This window comes from Sapajus apella, unplaced genomic scaffold (assembly GCF_009761245.1).
Source record: "Sapajus apella isolate SASKATOON/1434 unplaced genomic scaffold, GSC_monkey_1.0 scaffold87, whole genome shotgun sequence".
In the NCBI taxonomy this organism is placed as follows: domain Eukaryota; kingdom Metazoa; phylum Chordata; class Mammalia; order Primates; family Cebidae; genus Sapajus; species Sapajus apella.
Window position 1 is genome coordinate 2,987,143 of NW_022437027.1, and position 17,985 is coordinate 3,005,127.

Here is a 17,985-nt window from a genome sequence, read left to right on the forward strand (position 1 = left end):
CTTGTTACCCAGGCTGGAGTGCAATGGCGCGATCTCGGCTCACCGCAACCTCCGTCTCCTGGGTTCAGGCAATTCTCCTGCCTCAACTTCCTGAGTAGCTAGGATTACAGACACGTGCCACTATGCCCAGCTAATTTTTTGTATTTTTTTTTTTTAGTAGAGACGGGGTTTCACCATGTTGACCAGGATGGTCTCGATCTCTTGACCTCGTGATCCACCCGCCTCGGCCTCCCAAAGTGCTGGGATTACAGGCTTGAGCCACCGCGCCCGGCCATTTGTTGAGTTTTAACAATGAACTTTTGGATAATTTGTCAACATTTAAAAAAAACGAGAGATTGTAATAAGGATTACACTGAATTTATATTAATTTCAGGAAAAAGGACATATTTATAGTATCTAACACAATAAAGTAGGTCAGCCTTCCCTTCCAGTTAATATACAAATTTGTTTTCAGAATCATATTTCCTTGGTATTGGTTAACATACATTCAGTAAAATCCTACTGAAAAAATTATGTTTAGTATTACCAAAACAATTTAAATCCAAAGTTAAAGTTGTTGAAAAACAGTTTGGCAGTTAAACATAGAGTTATGTGACCCAGTAATTATACTCCTAGTAATGTGCCCAAGAGAACTGAAAACATATGTTTACACAAAGACTTGTACACAAGCATTCATCATAGCACTATTCACAATAGCCCCAAAGTAGAAACAACTGGAATATCCATCAGTGGATGAATGGATGATCAAAATGTGGTATGTCCATACAATGGACTCTTTTTTAGTCATAAAAAAGAACAAACTGGCCAGGGACGCCTGTAATCCCGGCACTCTGGTACGCCAAGGTAGGAGGACTGCTTGAGTCCAGGAGTTCGAGACCAGCCTGGGCAACACAGGGATACCCCATCTCTACAAAAAAATAATTAGCCTAATGTGGTGGCATACTCCTGTGGTCCCAGCTACTCAGGAGGCTGAAGTGAGAGGACCACTTAAGCATAGGAGGTCAAGGCTGTAGTGAGCCATTATTGACCCACTGTACTACACAGTCTGGGTGACAGGGCAAGATCCTGTTTAGAAAAACAAACAAACAAGAAAAAGAACTAATACAAGCTACAACATGAATGAATCTTAAAAACATTACAGAAAGTGAAAGAAGCCAAACACAGAAACTATATATTGCCATTTATATAACATATCCAGAATAGGCAAATCCATAGATACAAAGTAGATTAGTCGCTGCCTGGGGGCAAGGATGGGGAAGAATTGCGAGATACAGCATTCATTTTAGGGTGATATTAATGTTCTGAAACTAAACAGTGGTAATGGTTGTAAAACATGGTGTAATACTAAAAAACACTGAACTGTACATTTTTAAATCATGAATATTATATGAATTTCACATCAATTAAAAAATAAAAATGGAGCAAACAAAAAATTAATGGTGTATTAAATCTACTGACCATTTTCTGTGGTATTGATGCAAAATTAGGATATCCAAGCACATTCTCTATGAAGTTATTGTCACAGCCTTTCCCAACCCAAATGTAAAAAACCTAAAAATAAAAAGCAACATATTAAAACTCCCTAATAATTAAGAGAACTCATTTTAGTTAATTTTATCAAAATTATCACCTCAAATAAGGTAGGAACAAACATAAGAGTAAAAAGGAAATCTATAATTGTTACATTGTGAATCTATATCTAAGAATCCAGAGTGGTTCACATCTTCTTTGATCAAATGTTAAGGCTTCCCATAAAATATATTTTACCTTTTGTACTTATTTTCCCAATATAAGTATAATCCTTTAATTAGTATAATTAACTCATAGTATTTCCCAACCACTATTTCAATTACTGTCTGTATATTTTAACTCATGCATTTCTCCCTCTTCTGTAGCTATCCAAATCCTTTTTCTGCTCAAAAGGCATCATTTTGAAGCCATCTTAACCATTCTGACACCCTTCAACTACTACCCCTGACCAGTGACTTCTCTTGAACTCCTAATCATTAATGAGATTTCTGACAATAAATGTAAGTTGAACTAGATAAACTCTTGAAATACTTTTAAATTCTAGACTTTAGATGAAAAGTCCCTGAAGACAGGAATTTACCTCATGAGTTCTCTTCATCAAGTATATATAATTCATGACAGTAAACAATACATATTAAAATATATTACTCTATCAGTACTATCAATACAAATATCAATAACATCAATATAAAATGAAGTCCAAATAGAAAAGTTTAAGTAAATTGACCTCTAGTGTCAGTTACCAATTTCAGCTCCTAATCCTAATTTCACTTTTCACTGCCTGCTTCTGTGATAACAGCTGGATCCTATAAGTATTTCTTTTTTTTTGTTAGCTCAGTGTTAAGCTTTGCCAGAAGAAGTTGCTTACAGAGCCACAGTCCATAAGGAAAGCACCTTCTCTTGTCAGCTTCTCTGCAGACAATTTTTGAAGAGGTGGCTGTGGTACAACCCTGTCATTAACATGTATTGCACCCTGAAAAGAAAAAGTCAGAATGTGCATAAGATTACATTGCTATCATCACAGTTTGGGAGCTAATGGTCACTAACCCTTTATGAAGCACTGGAAAATAACACTTGGGAGTTTTGTATGATGCAAAAAAAACTGATTTTATTCTACCACCTTGGTTGTAGAATCAAGACACTTAACTGTATTCAAATTTAAAATGTAAAAACATGAATACATAAAATGATCTGTCACATTCCCTTCCCTTTTAGGGTGGGGTCAGAATATATTACACGTGTGACTACTGACTCTGTTGCATAGCCAGCTACATTTTTACATTTCTCTGGCAACATACATTATGTCTGGAATTAATACTAATTCCAAAGAATATAGCTTTCACACAAGGAAGATAAAAGACATTATATATTTGCATATTAAAATTATTATTGGATATCAGATTTTGTTTACTATATAATCAAAACTGCAACTGATATTATCAGAAGCAGTCAATATTGGCTGGGTGTGGTGGCTCACACCTGTAAACCTAGCACTTTGGGAGGCTGAGATGGGAAGATCACTTGAGGTCAAGAGTTCGAGATCAGCCTGGCCTGGTCAAGAGTTGTGAGACCAGCCTGGCCGACATGGTGAAGCTCTGTCTTGGAGCCGGGCGCGGTGGCTCACGCCTGTAATTCTAGCACTTTGGGAGGCTGAGGTGGGTGGATTACCTGAGGTCAGCAGTTCAAAACCAGCCTGGCCATCATGGTGAAACCCCATCTCAAAAAAAAAAAAAAGAAAAAAAAAAGAAAGAAAAAAAAAAACACAGTTGGAGTTCAAATCATTAGTGTGAATGTTGGGCTAGCAGTAAATTGTGCAGTTACTACGTCTGTTGCCTTAATTATGGGATCCCCTTCTTATGTTAATGGGATCATAATTTTTATAATCCATATGCAAAATGAAGTAATAAAGGGTAAAATGATACCACCTGACTCTGGAAAAGAGATCTGATTCAACAACTCAGAGAGAGGTATGTGCAGTGAACAAAGGATAAAATGAAAAGGAAAAGGGAATAGACTTTTCTAAAAGTTTCTAACAATTACACACACTTACCAGAACTAAATATTATTAATTATTATTTGCTGATTAGTCAAAATATAATACTCCTTATTTTAATCATTGCTTCTTTGAGCTTCAACTTTTTCTTAGCCACCTATAACTTTACTTTGGTAAACTGTCTGTGTTCCTTGCTCATTTTCTACTGGAGTTTTGGAAGTTTCCATTTTTATTGGCCTTCATGAACTACTAATTTATGATTAAACTTTTGAAATATTAAAAAAAAAAAAAAAAAAGAAACTCTGTGTCTACTAAGAATACAAAAAGTAGCCAGGCGTGGCAATATGTGCCTATAATCCCAGCTACTCAGGAGGCTGAAGCAGAATTGCTTGAACCCAGGAGGCAGAGGTTGCAGTGAGCCGAGATTGCACCACTGTACTCCAGTTTGGTAGACAGAAGACGACTGTCTTTAAAAAAAAAAAAAAAATTGAAGCAGTCAATATCTACAAAATATAAATGGAAATGTCCACTCTACAAATTAGCTTTGTAATACACATTATAACCAAAACTACAGGATAAATTACTTCTGATATGAAACTATTTTTAAAAATTCCAAACCACTAATGGTATCTGAGAGTCCTGCCATTAATCAGATCCACAGCCAGTGTCCTTATTTAATGTATCACTACCACAAGGGGGAAAAGAGTTAAAAAGAAAAACCAGTTGATACTATATTATCATCTTAGCTATAGAATTAAGACGCTCAAATATATTCAAATTTAAAAATTTCAAATGCACTAAAATGCATACCTCATCTGTCAATCTGTCTATCCTGTATAAGTTGGGATGAATCATTTTCATCAGATGAACAAGTGGCTGAGACTTTATCTGACACATGGCATACACACGATCATCCAGGCGTGTGCTTGTACCCGTTCTAAATGCTTTCTACAAGGAAAAAGACAAACATTTTCAAGTAAAATACAAACATGGTGGATGAATATTAAAACAATTATACCCTATCAGTCATGGAAAAAGCATGGCCTTTAAATCAGACAGACCTTGATTCAATTCTCAGCTATGACATTTAATAGGTTTGTGAGGCTGGAGCAAGTTACTTAGCTCTTCTGAGCTACATTGTCATCATGAGAAAAACAGGAAAAATAATACCGTGTTAGGTTGCTGAAAGGATTAAATAAAATGAAGCACTGACACCTTTTATGGTGCCAGAAACACAGAAAGATGCTTGATAAGTATTAGATTCTGTCCACAGAATCTCTTTCCAGAAGGACATATTAAGAGTGAGCTATGACTGCACCATTATGCAAACTGCTCACACACATTAAAGAAAGTGAGAATATGGTTTCACTAAAGTCATAATGTATTTGTATACCTTCATTTTCCATTGATTTTTTTTTTTTTTTTGAAATGGAGTCTCGCTCTGTCACCCAGACTGGAGTGCAGTGACATGATCCTGGCTCACTGCAACCTCCACCTCCTAGGTTCAAGCGATTCTCCTGCCTCAGGCTCCTGAGTAGCTGGGATTACAGGCACACACTACCACACCCAGCTAATTTTTGTATTTTTAGTAGAGATGGGGTTTCACTATGTTGGCCAGGCTGGTCTCGAACTCCTGACCTCAGGCCATCCGCTTGCCTCGGCCTCCCAAAATGCTGGGATTACAGGCATGAGCCACCACGCCCAGCCCCATTGATCTTTTTCTATTTTTCAAAACTCGTTCAATGTTAAAGTGAATAATCCTCTAGTTAAGTATTAAAAAACAACAATCTAGATTTCCTTTCTTCATATACATATCTGAGAATTTTAAATACATTATTAAAGATAGCAGGGTATAGAAAGCTACCTGTTTGAGAAGGGCCAAAACATAGAGAGGAAACAACTTGAGGGAGCTGGGTGCCATCAACGCAGAGTGCTGTAAATTTGAGACAGTTGAGCCATATGCAGACAACGAGTCCACTACAGCATTCACTAAGGCATCTCGTGCATCTGATAGACTTGATGAAATGGACCGATCCACAGCTATAAAGCAACCAAAATAAAAGATATTTTAACCATTAGAATCCAATGGGCACTATAAGGGAGGAAATTTATTTGCATCATTTAAGAAAAAAAATTTAGCTAAGTTTTTTGGATGAAAAATGCATTTCATCTGCTCCCTCATTTCAAGTGTGTTCTTATATAATTTTTTTTTCTGAAGTAAATCAGACAATCAGAACAAATCTAGATTCTTTCGGACATTTTTGTTTTAAGCTCTTAAGTCTATTTAGCCAGGCTGGGTATGGTGGCTCATGCCTGTAATCCCAGCACTTTGGGAGGCCAAGGTGGGAGAATCACTTGAGCCCAGGAGTTCAACAACAGATTAGGCAACACAGGAGACCTTATCTCTACAAAAAATAAAAAAAATTAGCTGGGCATGGTGGCATGTGCCTGTAGTCCCAGCTATTTGGGAGGCTGAAATAGGAGGATTGAGGCTGAAATAGGCCCTTCTGAGCCTGGGAGGTCGAAGCTGCAGTGATCTGTGATTGTACCACTGCACTCCAGCATGGGTGACAGAACAGGACCCTTTCTAAAAACAAAATAAACCCAAAAAACATGTAGCCACTATTGATACTAGTGAAATGCATATTTTCCATTTACTTCTGAAAAAGCCTTGGGAAGGTGTCCATTACTCAAACACCAAGTCACATGTATCATTTTTTCTGCCCAACCAATGTAAATTCTACAATCTGAGTTATACCTTGTGATCCTCTACAATTTTTGTAAAGCATTCTAAACTAACAAATTTTTTGAAAGGGAAAAATAAAGACAGGTTTTCATGCAGCCATTGAAGAAACAGGTAATGCGAAACTTATTTTTCTCCAATAATATATTCTATTAAAATAGGGATAACATATATATATATATATATATATATATATGCACACACACATATGCACCCAAGCACTAAAAATAAAATTATATTGGAAAAACAACTGGTTATGGCATAATTAATTCAAAATCTACAAATAAAATTATACTTTAAAAATTTGGATCTTGAGGTTTGGGGTACAACTGATACCATCACAATGAACCTACATATGTGCCCCTTGAATCAAAAACAAAAGTTAGAATTTAAAAATAGAAAATCTGATATACAAGTCTCTGATTTTAGTTAAATATTTTAAATAATCTGATTAAATCCTTCTTTTTTTTTTTTTCCGAGACAGAGTCTCTCTGTTGCCCAAGCTGGAGTGCAGTGGTATGATCTCAGCTCACTGAAAATCTGATACGGGCCGGGCGCGGTGGCTCAAGCCTGTAATCCCAGCACTTTGGGAGGCCGAGGTGGGTGGATCACGAGGTCAAGAGATCGAGACCATCCTGGTCAACATGGTGAAACCCCGTCTCTACTAAAAATACAAAAAATTAGCTGGGCATGGTGGCGCGTGCCTGTAGTCCCAGCTGCTCAGGAGGCTGAGGCAGGAGAATTGCCTGAACCCAGGAGGCGGAGGTTGCGGTGAGCCGAGATCGCGCCATTGCACTCCAGCCTGGGTAACAAGAGCGAAACTCCGTCTCAAAAAAAAAAAAAAAAAAAATCTGATACACAGGTCTCTGATTTTCGTTAAATATTTAAGATAATCTGATTAAATCCTTTTTCTTTTCCGAGACAGAGTCTCCCTTTGTTGAAGCTGGAGTGCAGTGGTGGGATCTCAGCTCATTGCAACCTCCACATCCTGTGTTCAACAGATTCTCCTGCCTCAGTCTCCTGAGTAGCTGGGACCACAGGTATGCACTACCATGCCTGGCTAATTTTTGTATGTTTAGTAGAGACAGGGTCTCACCCTATTGACCAGGCTGGTCTTGAACTCCTGTGGGCAAGTTATCCGATCCACCTGCTTCAGCCTCCCAAAGTGCTGGGATTACAGGCATGAGCCACCACACTCAGCCTGATTAAATACTTCTGTTATTTAAAAAAATTTGGATCCTTTAGTAAATGCTATTATAATGTTCCCCAAATTAGTATTAATGACCATCTTTTTCTAGGATTACGTGGAAAATAGCAAAGCTTGTTTCATGTCTGAATTCATCTACAAGGCTAATTCACTGAAAACATTAAGTGCTGGCTGGGCACAGTGGCTCATGCCTGTAATACCAGCACTTTGGGAGGTCAAGGCGGGTGGATCACCTGAGGCCAGGAGTTCAAGACCAGCCTGACCAACATGCAGAAACCCCGTTTCTACTAAAAATACAAAATTAGCCAGGCCTGGTGGTGCATGCCTGTAATCCCAGCTACTCAGTAGGCTGAGGCAGGAGAATTGCTTGAACCCGGCAGGCAGATGTTGCAGTGAGCCGAAATCTCGCCATTGCACTCCAGCCTGGGCAATAAGAGCAAAACTCCGTCTTAAAAAAAAAAAAAAAATAGGCCGTGCGCAGTGGCTCACACCTGTAATCCTAGCACTTTGGGAGGCCAATGTGGGTGGATCACCTGAGGTCAGGAGTTTAAGGCCAGCCTGGCCATCATGATGAAACCCCACCTTTATTTAAAAAAAAAAAGAAAAAAGAAAAAAAAGAAAAGAAAGAAAACATTAAGTGCTATGTTAATTCTCAAAAGGATTTTCTCAGACTTACATATAGTAAAATTAATTTCAGTACAGTTCTATAGTGGTTATATACCAAATGCATAGCTATGTAATCTCTACCACAATCAGGATACATAATAGTTCCATCACCCCAAAATTATCCCCCTCTACTGCCCCTTTGCAGTTAAACCCTCCTTCAGCCTCAACCCTGATAAGTCTCTTATTTGATAATTTTCCCTTTTCTTGAATGTCATATAAATGAAATCATTTGTAGGCAGTTTTTTATTTTATTTTATTTTATTTTGAGACAGAAATCTTGCTCTGTCACTTAGGCAGGAGTATAGTGGTCCGTCCTCAGCTCACTGCAACTTCCGCCTCCTGGGTTCAAGGGATTCTCCTGCCTCAACTTCCCAAGTAGTTGGGATTATATGCATGCAGCACCACACTCGGCTAATTTTTTTCTTGTATTTTTGGTAGAGATAGGGTTTTACCACGTTGGCCAGGCTGGTCTCCAACTCCTGACCCGGCTTCCCAAAGTACTGGGATTACAGGCATGAGCCACCAAAACTGGCCTATGCAGTTTTTTTTTTTGTTTTTTTGTTTTTATTTTTCTTGAGATGGAGTCTCACTCTGTCGCCCAGGCTGGAGTGCAATGGCATGATCTCAGCTCACTGCAACCTCCACCTTCCAGGTTCAAGCAATGAGTAGCCGGGACTACTGGTGCCTGCCACCATGCCCGGCTAATTTTTGCATTTTTAGTAGAGATGGGGTTTCACCATATTGGCCAGGCTGGTCTCAACTCCTGACCTCAGGTGATCTGCCCAACTCTGCCTCCCAAAGTGCTAGGATTACAGATGTGAGCCACTGCACTTGGCCGTATGCAACTTTTCAAGTCTAGCTTCTTTCATTCAGCACAATGTCTTTGAGAGGCAGCTGTTTGTTCAAGTATTGATAGCTCATTCCTTTTTACTACTGAATTATATTCTACTGTATGCGTGTACCATGGTTTCTGCATACATTATTTAAAGGACATTTCAGTTTTTAGCTGTACTTTTAGAGATTATGAATTGCCCCAAAGATTCTGAAAGAAGCAAAGAAATATAAAGACTAATTTTGCAGTAAATAAAAATGTGAATTATACACTTTTTTTTTTTTTTTTTTTTTTTTTTTTTTTTGAGATGGAGTTTTGCTGTTGTTGCCCAGACTGGAGTGCAACGGCACGATCTCGGCTCACCGCAACCTCCGCCTCCTGGGTTCAGGCAATTCTCCTGCCTCAGCCTCCCGAGTAGCTGGGACTACAGGCACGCACCATCATGCCCAGCTAATTTTTGTATTTTTAGTAGAGACGGGGTTTCACCTTGTTGACCAGGATGGTCTCGATCTCTTGAACTCGTGATCCACCCGCCTCGGCCTCCCAAAGTGCTGGGATTATAGGCGTGAGCCACCGCGCCCGGCCTACACTTTTTAAATAAGAGAAAACCCTAATTTCAGTTTTTTTGTTTGGTTGGTTGGTTTTTTTTTTGAGACAGTCTTGCTCTGTTGCCCAGACTATAGTGCAGTGGCATGGTCTTGGCACACTGCAACTTCCGCCTCCCAGGTTCAAGCAATTCTCCTGCCTCAGCCTCCCGAGTAGCTGGGATTACAGAAACACACTACCATGCCTGGCTAATTTTTTGTATTTTTAGTAGAGACCGGGTTTCACCATGTTGGCCAGGCTGGTCTCAAACTCCACTCCTGACCTTGTGATCTGCCAGCCTCGGCCACCCAAAGTGCTGGGATTACGGGTGTGAGCGACCGTGCCTGGTCAAGCTTCAGTTTCTAAGGTAGAAAAATATATTTCACCTGTTCCTTCAATTTTTACTCACCCATGTTTGCCAGAAGGCAGATGGCGGCTTGTACATCCACTCCTGCATATACATCTGCTAGTGAATTTACCACTGGCAAACAAAGCGTATGTACTCTAATTCTCCGCTCACCTAAAAAAAAAGTCATTGAAAATATATTAGATCAAAAAGGAAATAAAGCAGAGTAAACAAGTCGATTTTTTTTTTTTTGAGACGGAGTCTCACTCTGTCGCCCAGGCAGAAGTGCAATGGCGTAATCTCGGCTCGCTGCAACCTCCGCCTCCCGGGTTGAAGTGATTCTCCTGCCTCAGCCTCCCGAGTAGCTGGGATTACAGGTGCCTGCCACCATGCCCAGCTAATCTTTGTATTTTTAGTAGAGATGGGGTTTCACTATGTTGGCCAGGCTGGTCTCAAGCTCCTGACCTCAGGAAATCCGCCTTCCTCGGCCTCTTAAAGTGCTGGAATTACAGGCGTGAGCCACTGCACCTGGCTACAAGTCAAATTTTTATTCAAGTTATTGTTTTGGATAGATTATATCACCAACAGGATTTTGCAATGTAAAAACAAAGTTTTACAATTAACATTTTTTAAAGAAAATTGAACACTCTCTAAATCTGCAGAGTATGAACATATGCTATACTCTGTATACAGATGAATATTAGGTTCTAGTTTTTACTTTAACATCACTCATTCTAAATAATATCCCAAAGGGTAAAATATCAGAAAACTTAGATTGTCAAATAACAAATGAAGGCCTTAATTGCTAAGCAGTTTTTTACTTTATGGGGCAAGAAATATTACAAAGAATGGCACAGCAGGATTTGGCATTAATTGTTTTGAAACAAGATTCTATGAATATAAGTCTTCCATAAATTAAAAACAGTATATTACAGATTCAAAATAGGAGTTAAAAAAAGAAAATAACAACACATATTTGATTAACTAATGCAAATTCCATTACTTCCCACTGTGTATTCATTCTTTTTCCCCACTCCATTAAAGGCCACGTGAAAGGAGGGGAGAATTACTGCTGCATGCTTTATTTCATTTCTGTTAACATTACCTTTGCTTGATGTATATAACAGGGCTGTTTGAAAACACACTAAGGAAGTGTCTGTTAAACTTTCTTCAATTGACAACTGCACCGCAAATCCAGCATCAGGATTGATGTTGGCAAGGGATAACAAATCAGTAGAACGGACAAAGAAGTTACCATGAAAAGTGTGCATGGAAAGGCCTAAAAAGAGGAAAATGATATAAAAAATGAAGTTAACAATAGTATCTTCACCTCAAGCTAAAGTTACTTTTTAAAGTCAAAGATGTTCATGATTTTGAATCAAAAGGATAACTGGGGAGTAAGTTTCAAGTGTTGGCAGAGTTTCTAAAATATTAATTCAAAAAACCAGTGCACGTTATATAAAGGTAAAATAAAGGATTAAACAAGTATTCACATAAAACCAAGGAAGTATACATTAAATGATCATGAAGGCAAAGAGCCTTAATTTGACTTCCCTATTCCTCTTAATTTTCCTTCTAAAATCATTTCTAATGTAGGCTTTCTCTTAGGTTCTTCTGAGTAAACCAAACATTACTTTTGTCTACTTATTCAAGCTATTTTTAAATATTGGGCAAGGATTATTCAATAACTATATCTATTTAAAACATGGTATGGCTAACCAGATCAAACAGTCTTCCAAAATGAACAGTCAGAGGTAGTCAATACTTGGAATGCTCACTGACTTTGATACAAGTATTTAATATAAAGTATGCTTTACAACTTCATACCTTTAGTACACCTTATTCTCATAACAGCTTCAAATCCAATTTTTCTTGTGAGATACCGTTTTAGGTCTTTTTGTAACTTTTCTGCTTGTGAAGGATTGTGAGTAGAGTGAAATGATGGATAATAATAGATGCACCCTGCAGAATACTTGGACATACAAGCTTTAGAGAAAAATACAAAAGGTATTAGCTACAGAAATAATATTCTCCATGTCCAAGAGTAGTACAGATTCTACAGATTATATATTATGAAGAAATCTAAGTCATGAGAAAACCTAAGGCATCAAAATAAGAACATATAAATCTGAGAAAATAGTAACATCTATAAAATATACGATAAAGTTTACTGTTGAGCAGAATGGTAAGAGAACCATGATATATAAACAAAATGCTAGTGATATTTTATATTTGTATAGTGCTTTAAAGTTTACTGGTAATCTTCATAGATATTATCTATCTAATGCACATGCCTTTCTTCCTAAAATATTGGAACATTTACTGAGGAGTTTAGATTTAATTATGTGTTTATTTAAACAAATGTACACACGATGACTCTCCTTACCTAGAGAAGCAAGATCAGAATATTGTGAACTTAAAAGGAACAAATCCACTGCAGTTTGCTGTCCTGAGCAATCTAATGCAAGTTTCTTATAAAAATCAGTTGCAGGGCCAAGATGCTGTACCACCTAAGTCAACAGATCATAAAGTAAGAACTAGAAATTTTTATGCTCATATTTTCATGTTTTATAATAAAAAAAGGATGTCCTCTGCCTCCCAATCAACTCGGGTGTTTTTTAAAATGTCTACGCATTTGGTGGTTTCCTATGATAATAATGATAGCTAATCTTTATAAAAAACACTTATGTGCCAGCACTATTTAAGGTGTTTCACACAAATTGAACAATTATGTTTCACACAAATTAAATAATTTAATTTTCATAACACAAGTCTCACATGGTTTTTATCTACATTTTATAGATTACAAACTGAGGCAATAACTGATTAAGTGGCTTGACCAAGATTACATAGATACTGAGAGGTGAATCTTGGAATATAAACCCAAGAAATCTGGCTGCAGAATGAGTGCTATTAACCATTATTAAAAACTGTTATATAACAACGTAAGAGAGTAAAAGATTAGGGAAGGTGTTTCTTTTGGTATGAGAAGACTTGAGCTGAGACGGTGACACTGGGGAGAGTGTCTCCAAATTCTTAATCACCATGCTATACTTCCTAACAAAATGTTTCAATCCTCTTAATTATACTGCATGATGATTATATTAGAGCTTACTCTAATATAAGGAATTAAAGATACGAAGGAGTATGTAAACCAGAACAGACACCGAAACTTTAGAGTCCCAGACAGATAAAGAATATTTTTGAAAGTTAAATGAGAAAAAAACAAACGAAACTCTATCAAAGGATTCAGTAAATATATAACAGCTTCCTGTGTTCAAAACACCGCAGTAATTTAATGTATCAATGAACTAAATGCCAGCTACACTTGTTGATGAGTTTAAACAATATACTTATCTTAAAATTAGCTTCCTTCTCAAATGTAATTTAAAAATACAATTTCTATAAACAGTGAAATATGGTGCCTTTTTTCTCTAGCATATTGGTGAAGAACAAAAAAGCAACACTAATGGTGGTTACAGGATGAGAATCCTTAAGAAGAGAGTTTGATTTAAAAAACCCAATAAACAAAACATTCTTTATTTAATAACTTAAATAAAGATTATGCCCTTTAACCCAAATATTTCAATTCTAGGAATAAATTCACTTTTAGGTATTTATCCTAAGGCAAAACTAGATATATGGTTAAAGATTTATGACACTATTAAAACTGTTCAATTCATATTCATAACTACTTATGACATTTTCTCAAATAAATACTGAGGCCAGACAAAACATATACAAAAGAAAAATGAGTATTTTAGTTCATTTGTTTGAAATACGGGCTTTAAAATGCCCTGACCAAATCTTCACATAAAACCCAAGTAATGTTCAGCTTTGTATAATAAATAAATAATATTTTATTATTATTATTATTATTATTTTTGAGACACTCTCACTCTGTTGCCCAGGCTGGAGTGCAGTGTCAGTGATCACAGCTCACTGCAACCTCCACCTCCTGGGTTCAAGAGAATCTCCTGCCTCAGCCACCTAATTAGCTGGGATTACAGGTATGCACCACTGCGCCCGGCTAACTTTTGTATTTTTAGTACAGACAGGGTTTTGCAATGTTGGCCATGCTGTTCTTAAACTCCCAGACTCAAGTGATCCACCCTCCTTGGCGTCCCAAAGTGCTGAGATTACAGGTGTGAGCCACTGCACCTGGCCATTATTGTTATTTTTTGAGATGGGGTCTTGTTACATTGCCCAAGCTGGTTTAGAACTCCTAAGCTCAAATGATCCTCTAGCCTCAGCCTCTTGAGTAGCTAAGGTTGCACGCAGATGCCACCACACCAGCCCTTTTTAAAAAGTAGTGCAAATACAGGTCTGGCTCATAGCTGTAATCACAGCACTCTGGAGGGTTGAGGCAGGAGGACTGCTTGATCTCAGCAGTTTGAGGCCAGCCTAGGGAACACAGCAAGATCTTGTCTCTACTTTTAAAAAACAAAAGAAAAAAAAATACTGAAGACAAACTATTCAATAGCTGAAAAGCAATCAATTAACTGATTACTTTCACATTTACTTTCTCTGTGACTTCAGGGAACGCTCGCAATATACTCCAATGAAAAAGGCCAGTTAAAAATACATATACATATATATGCATGTATGATGCTCAATTATGCTTATTTGTATGTTTATATAACTAAATGCTATTATCTTGTTAGATTACTAATGATTTATGATTTTCTCCACTTTCCAAGTGTTATATACAATGATCTGTTATCTTTATAATCACAAAATTTATTAGTATGTGCATGTTGAATTACAATAGCTCATATTTACTAAATTTTACCACTTGTGTAATAGAAAAGAACACTGGAGTCAGAAAATCAAGTCACATTTTTACCATTAAATAGTTATTTAACCTTTAGATACTCTACTTCCTCATCTATAAAATGAAACGGTTAGACTAAACGATTTCTAAATTTCTATGACTTACAAAGTAATAAAAAGAACATACTGTAACACAAAACCAAAAACATACTGTGAGCTAAAAACTCTCTTGTTAGTTTATTATTAATGAAGTAGAAAAGTTAAAAAAAAAAGACAAATAATTACACAATCTTGAATATGACAAAAAACTAAATATAAAATACCTTTGTACTCGATCTCTGATTAGGATCTTCTCTGGATTGCAGAAGTCCTGCACCCAAGGAAGGTAATTGTGTTTGAAATACAGACACACGGCCACCTGTTGGAGACATTAATTTAAAGGCAGCCTGAAGCGCAGGACCAAGGGCACTGTGTGTTTCTCTTGTATTGGTGAACATATTTGGTAATGCATTCAATAAGTCTTTTATAAGCTGGGAAAACAAAGATCAAAAGCTGAGTTACTGAGAAGGCAAAGGAATAATCTTTTAAAACATTCCATAGTATATCATGTGTCACTGTATTTCTGGGGACTGAAACTGAGGGGTCAATAGATATGCCACTTACATTGTCTATTATTTGTAATATTAATATAGCAAGTAAACAAATGTTAAACATTTTAGTTACCGGTCGAAATATAAATATTTTTATGCTTTAAGAAAGTAAGTCAATCTTACCTCTTTACTTTCATACAGATTCACAAGTAAACTATCCGGTGTAGGCAGAAAAACATCTATAGGGAAAAAATATATTTTAATCAACAAATCAAGTCAAAAGAATACATTGAAAATCTTGTTTTTTTTTTTTTTCTTTTTGGGAAAATCTTAGTTTTTATCAGGTCATACACATAATGTGTACCATAATATTGCTTTATTAAACACACATACTCTGTAAATATTATACATATGTGTGTGTAATACAACACAGGTGCAAATAACTTAGAATTAAGTATTTCCAGAAAAACAATTATTTTGAAAAAATACTAAAGTGTCTGACATTATCCTCACAGCATATAGCAAATAGAGTAGCCCCCATTTCAGTCTGTAGTTAGAAAGACTTTTATTTTACTGACTGCTTACCATCTATATCAGACACAATCAACATTTGAGGCTGTGATAATCCTTCTTGTAAATTGTAGAAATGAATAGTGCTATCAAAGGTCATGAATCCTATTCTTGTTCGTGAATCTCCAGGAAGCCTAAAAAAAAAAAAAATGACAATTTTAAATTCAAAGTGCTCAGTAACATATTTCAGAAAATAATGAAATAGTAATTTAAGTCTAAGGATAATTACACATATGCTTCTTTACAGGGGACAGAAAAATTATCCCTATCTAAACAAATATATATCAGAGAAGATGACCAAAGTGAAAACTTACTCCTATTTCCAGTTCCAATATTAGAACAACAGTATATCTTGCTTAAGCATTTTAAGGGCAGAATGACAAATAAGTACTTTCCAAGAAAGGACTGAATATAACTACAAATCAGATTTCAGTGTGTAAAATTTTAAACAAAACCCATTTATGAACACTGAAACATTTTTATTAATCTTTAAAAATGTTGTTAGCGCTCAGTTTTCAAGTCTATGCCACAGTATAAAAGAATAAATTACCATTTCATTGCCTGTCAAGCTTTCTTTATTAATAAGATAGATGCTTCATCTTACATAAGTATATTACTCAGTACCACCAACTAAGTAATTTATTGTTTTAGCAATGCCTTTAAAATACTGTTGGATATTAAAGGATGCCAAAATAGAACATGCAACAAAGCAAGAAGCATTGGATGATTGACCAGGTAATTCACATTCAGTCTGCAAGGTAGGTCAAGAGCATTTTCAGAAAACAGAATGCAACAAGTTATGGGGATGTTCAGCTTACCAATATGGGCAATATTTATGATGTTTCCACAGACTAATCTTCACTACTGTGAGACTTCTAAGACCACTGAGGGGTCGGGTCATTTCTTACTGGTTAGAGGAGACTACTGACCTACCCCAAGCTAAAAATATATAGAGTTGAGCTGAAACTGCTCCAACATCAAACTCTTCTTTCTCAAAGAAGTTTCTAGAGCCCTTTCCAAAAACATATTAATATATTTGTTGCTATTCTATCACTTTTTTCTTTTACTTTCCGAGTGCTTTTATTTTCCACTGTAATCAAATAGAAATATTTTTAAAACATTTTCCATTCCCAGTTTTACACTTTTGCTTTTGCAAAATCTATTTAATTTACAAGTTGTCAATCACCCCTGTCAGTGTGGCTCCTATATCACACTTTTCATTACAAGGCTAATAGATTAAACGGATTTCTGGAGCAGAGTGACGGAATAGGAGCTTGCTCCATCCACTCCATACATCAACCTGGTATTGTAGTACTTCCAAGAATGGTGTACCCCCTTGGGGGATTAAAACTTGGTATTTAAAGACGAAAACAGACCAGGTGCAGTGGCTCACACTTGTAATCCCAGCACTTTGGGAAGTCAGGCTGGGTGGACAACTTGAGCTCAGGAGTTCGAGATCAGCCTGGGAAACATGGCAAGCCCCCGTCTCTACCAAAAATACAAAAATTAACTGGGTGTGATGCTGTGCACCTGTAGTCCCAGCTACTCAGGAGGCTGAGGTGAAAGGATCACTTGAGCTTGGGAAGTTAAGGCTGCAGTGGGCAGAGATCACACCACTGCACTGCAGCCTGGGAAACAGAGCAAGCCTCTGTCTCAAAAAAAAAAAAAAAAACTGGGCAATGTAGCTCACACTTGTAATCCCAGCACTTTGGGAGGCCGAGGTGGGCGGATCACAAGGTCAAGAGATTGAGACCATCCTGGCCAACATGGTGAAACCCCATCTCTACTAAAAATACAAAAATTAGCTGGGCATGGTGGTGCACTCCTGCAGTCCCAGCTACTCGGAAGGCTGAGGCAGAAGAATCGCTTGAACCTGGGAGGAGGAGGTGGAAGTGAGCTGAGATCATGTCACTGCACTCCAGCCTGGTGGCAAAGCAAGACTCCATCTTAAAAAAAAAAAAAAAAAAAAAAAAAAAGACAAAAATATCAACAATAAACCAACAACAACCCAACCAATCATCTCTGTAGACTAGTCTTCCATTGCCACTCACTGTTAAAGCTATTTTTGAAGTAAGCACTTGTGAGTAAAGCAGGGGCAAATACTTCAACCAAGTATTAACACATGAAAACTCTGGCCAGGCGTGGTGGCT

The 17,985-nt window shown here is 37.1% G+C and overlaps 1 protein-coding gene and 1 pseudogene across 7 annotated transcripts in view; one reads left to right on the plus strand and one right to left on the minus strand.

Annotated features, from left to right (window-relative positions):
• SEC24B (SEC24 homolog B, COPII coat complex component) overlaps positions 1–17,985 on the minus strand; it is a 115,377-nt gene that overhangs the window by 14,138 nt on the left and 83,254 nt on the right. For all 7 annotated transcript variants that reach the window (XM_032254787.1, XM_032254793.1, XM_032254790.1 and 4 more), the window contains 11 exons: positions 15,851–15,969; positions 15,449–15,504; positions 14,999–15,205; positions 12,289–12,412; positions 11,730–11,888; positions 11,008–11,181; positions 9,966–10,076; positions 5,388–5,563; positions 4,334–4,471; positions 2,399–2,503; positions 1,459–1,551 (listed from right to left, as the gene is read on the minus strand). In XM_032254787.1, coding sequence (XP_032110678.1) covers positions 1,459–1,551; positions 2,399–2,503; positions 4,334–4,471; positions 5,388–5,563; positions 9,966–10,076; positions 11,008–11,181; positions 11,730–11,888; positions 12,289–12,412; positions 14,999–15,205; positions 15,449–15,504; positions 15,851–15,969 — 1,462 coding nt within the window. The remainder of the gene's footprint in view (positions 1–1,458; positions 1,552–2,398; positions 2,504–4,333; positions 4,472–5,387; positions 5,564–9,965; positions 10,077–11,007; positions 11,182–11,729; positions 11,889–12,288; positions 12,413–14,998; positions 15,206–15,448; positions 15,505–15,850; positions 15,970–17,985) is intronic.
• On the plus strand, positions 16,972–17,172 carry LOC116534484 (annotated as a pseudogene).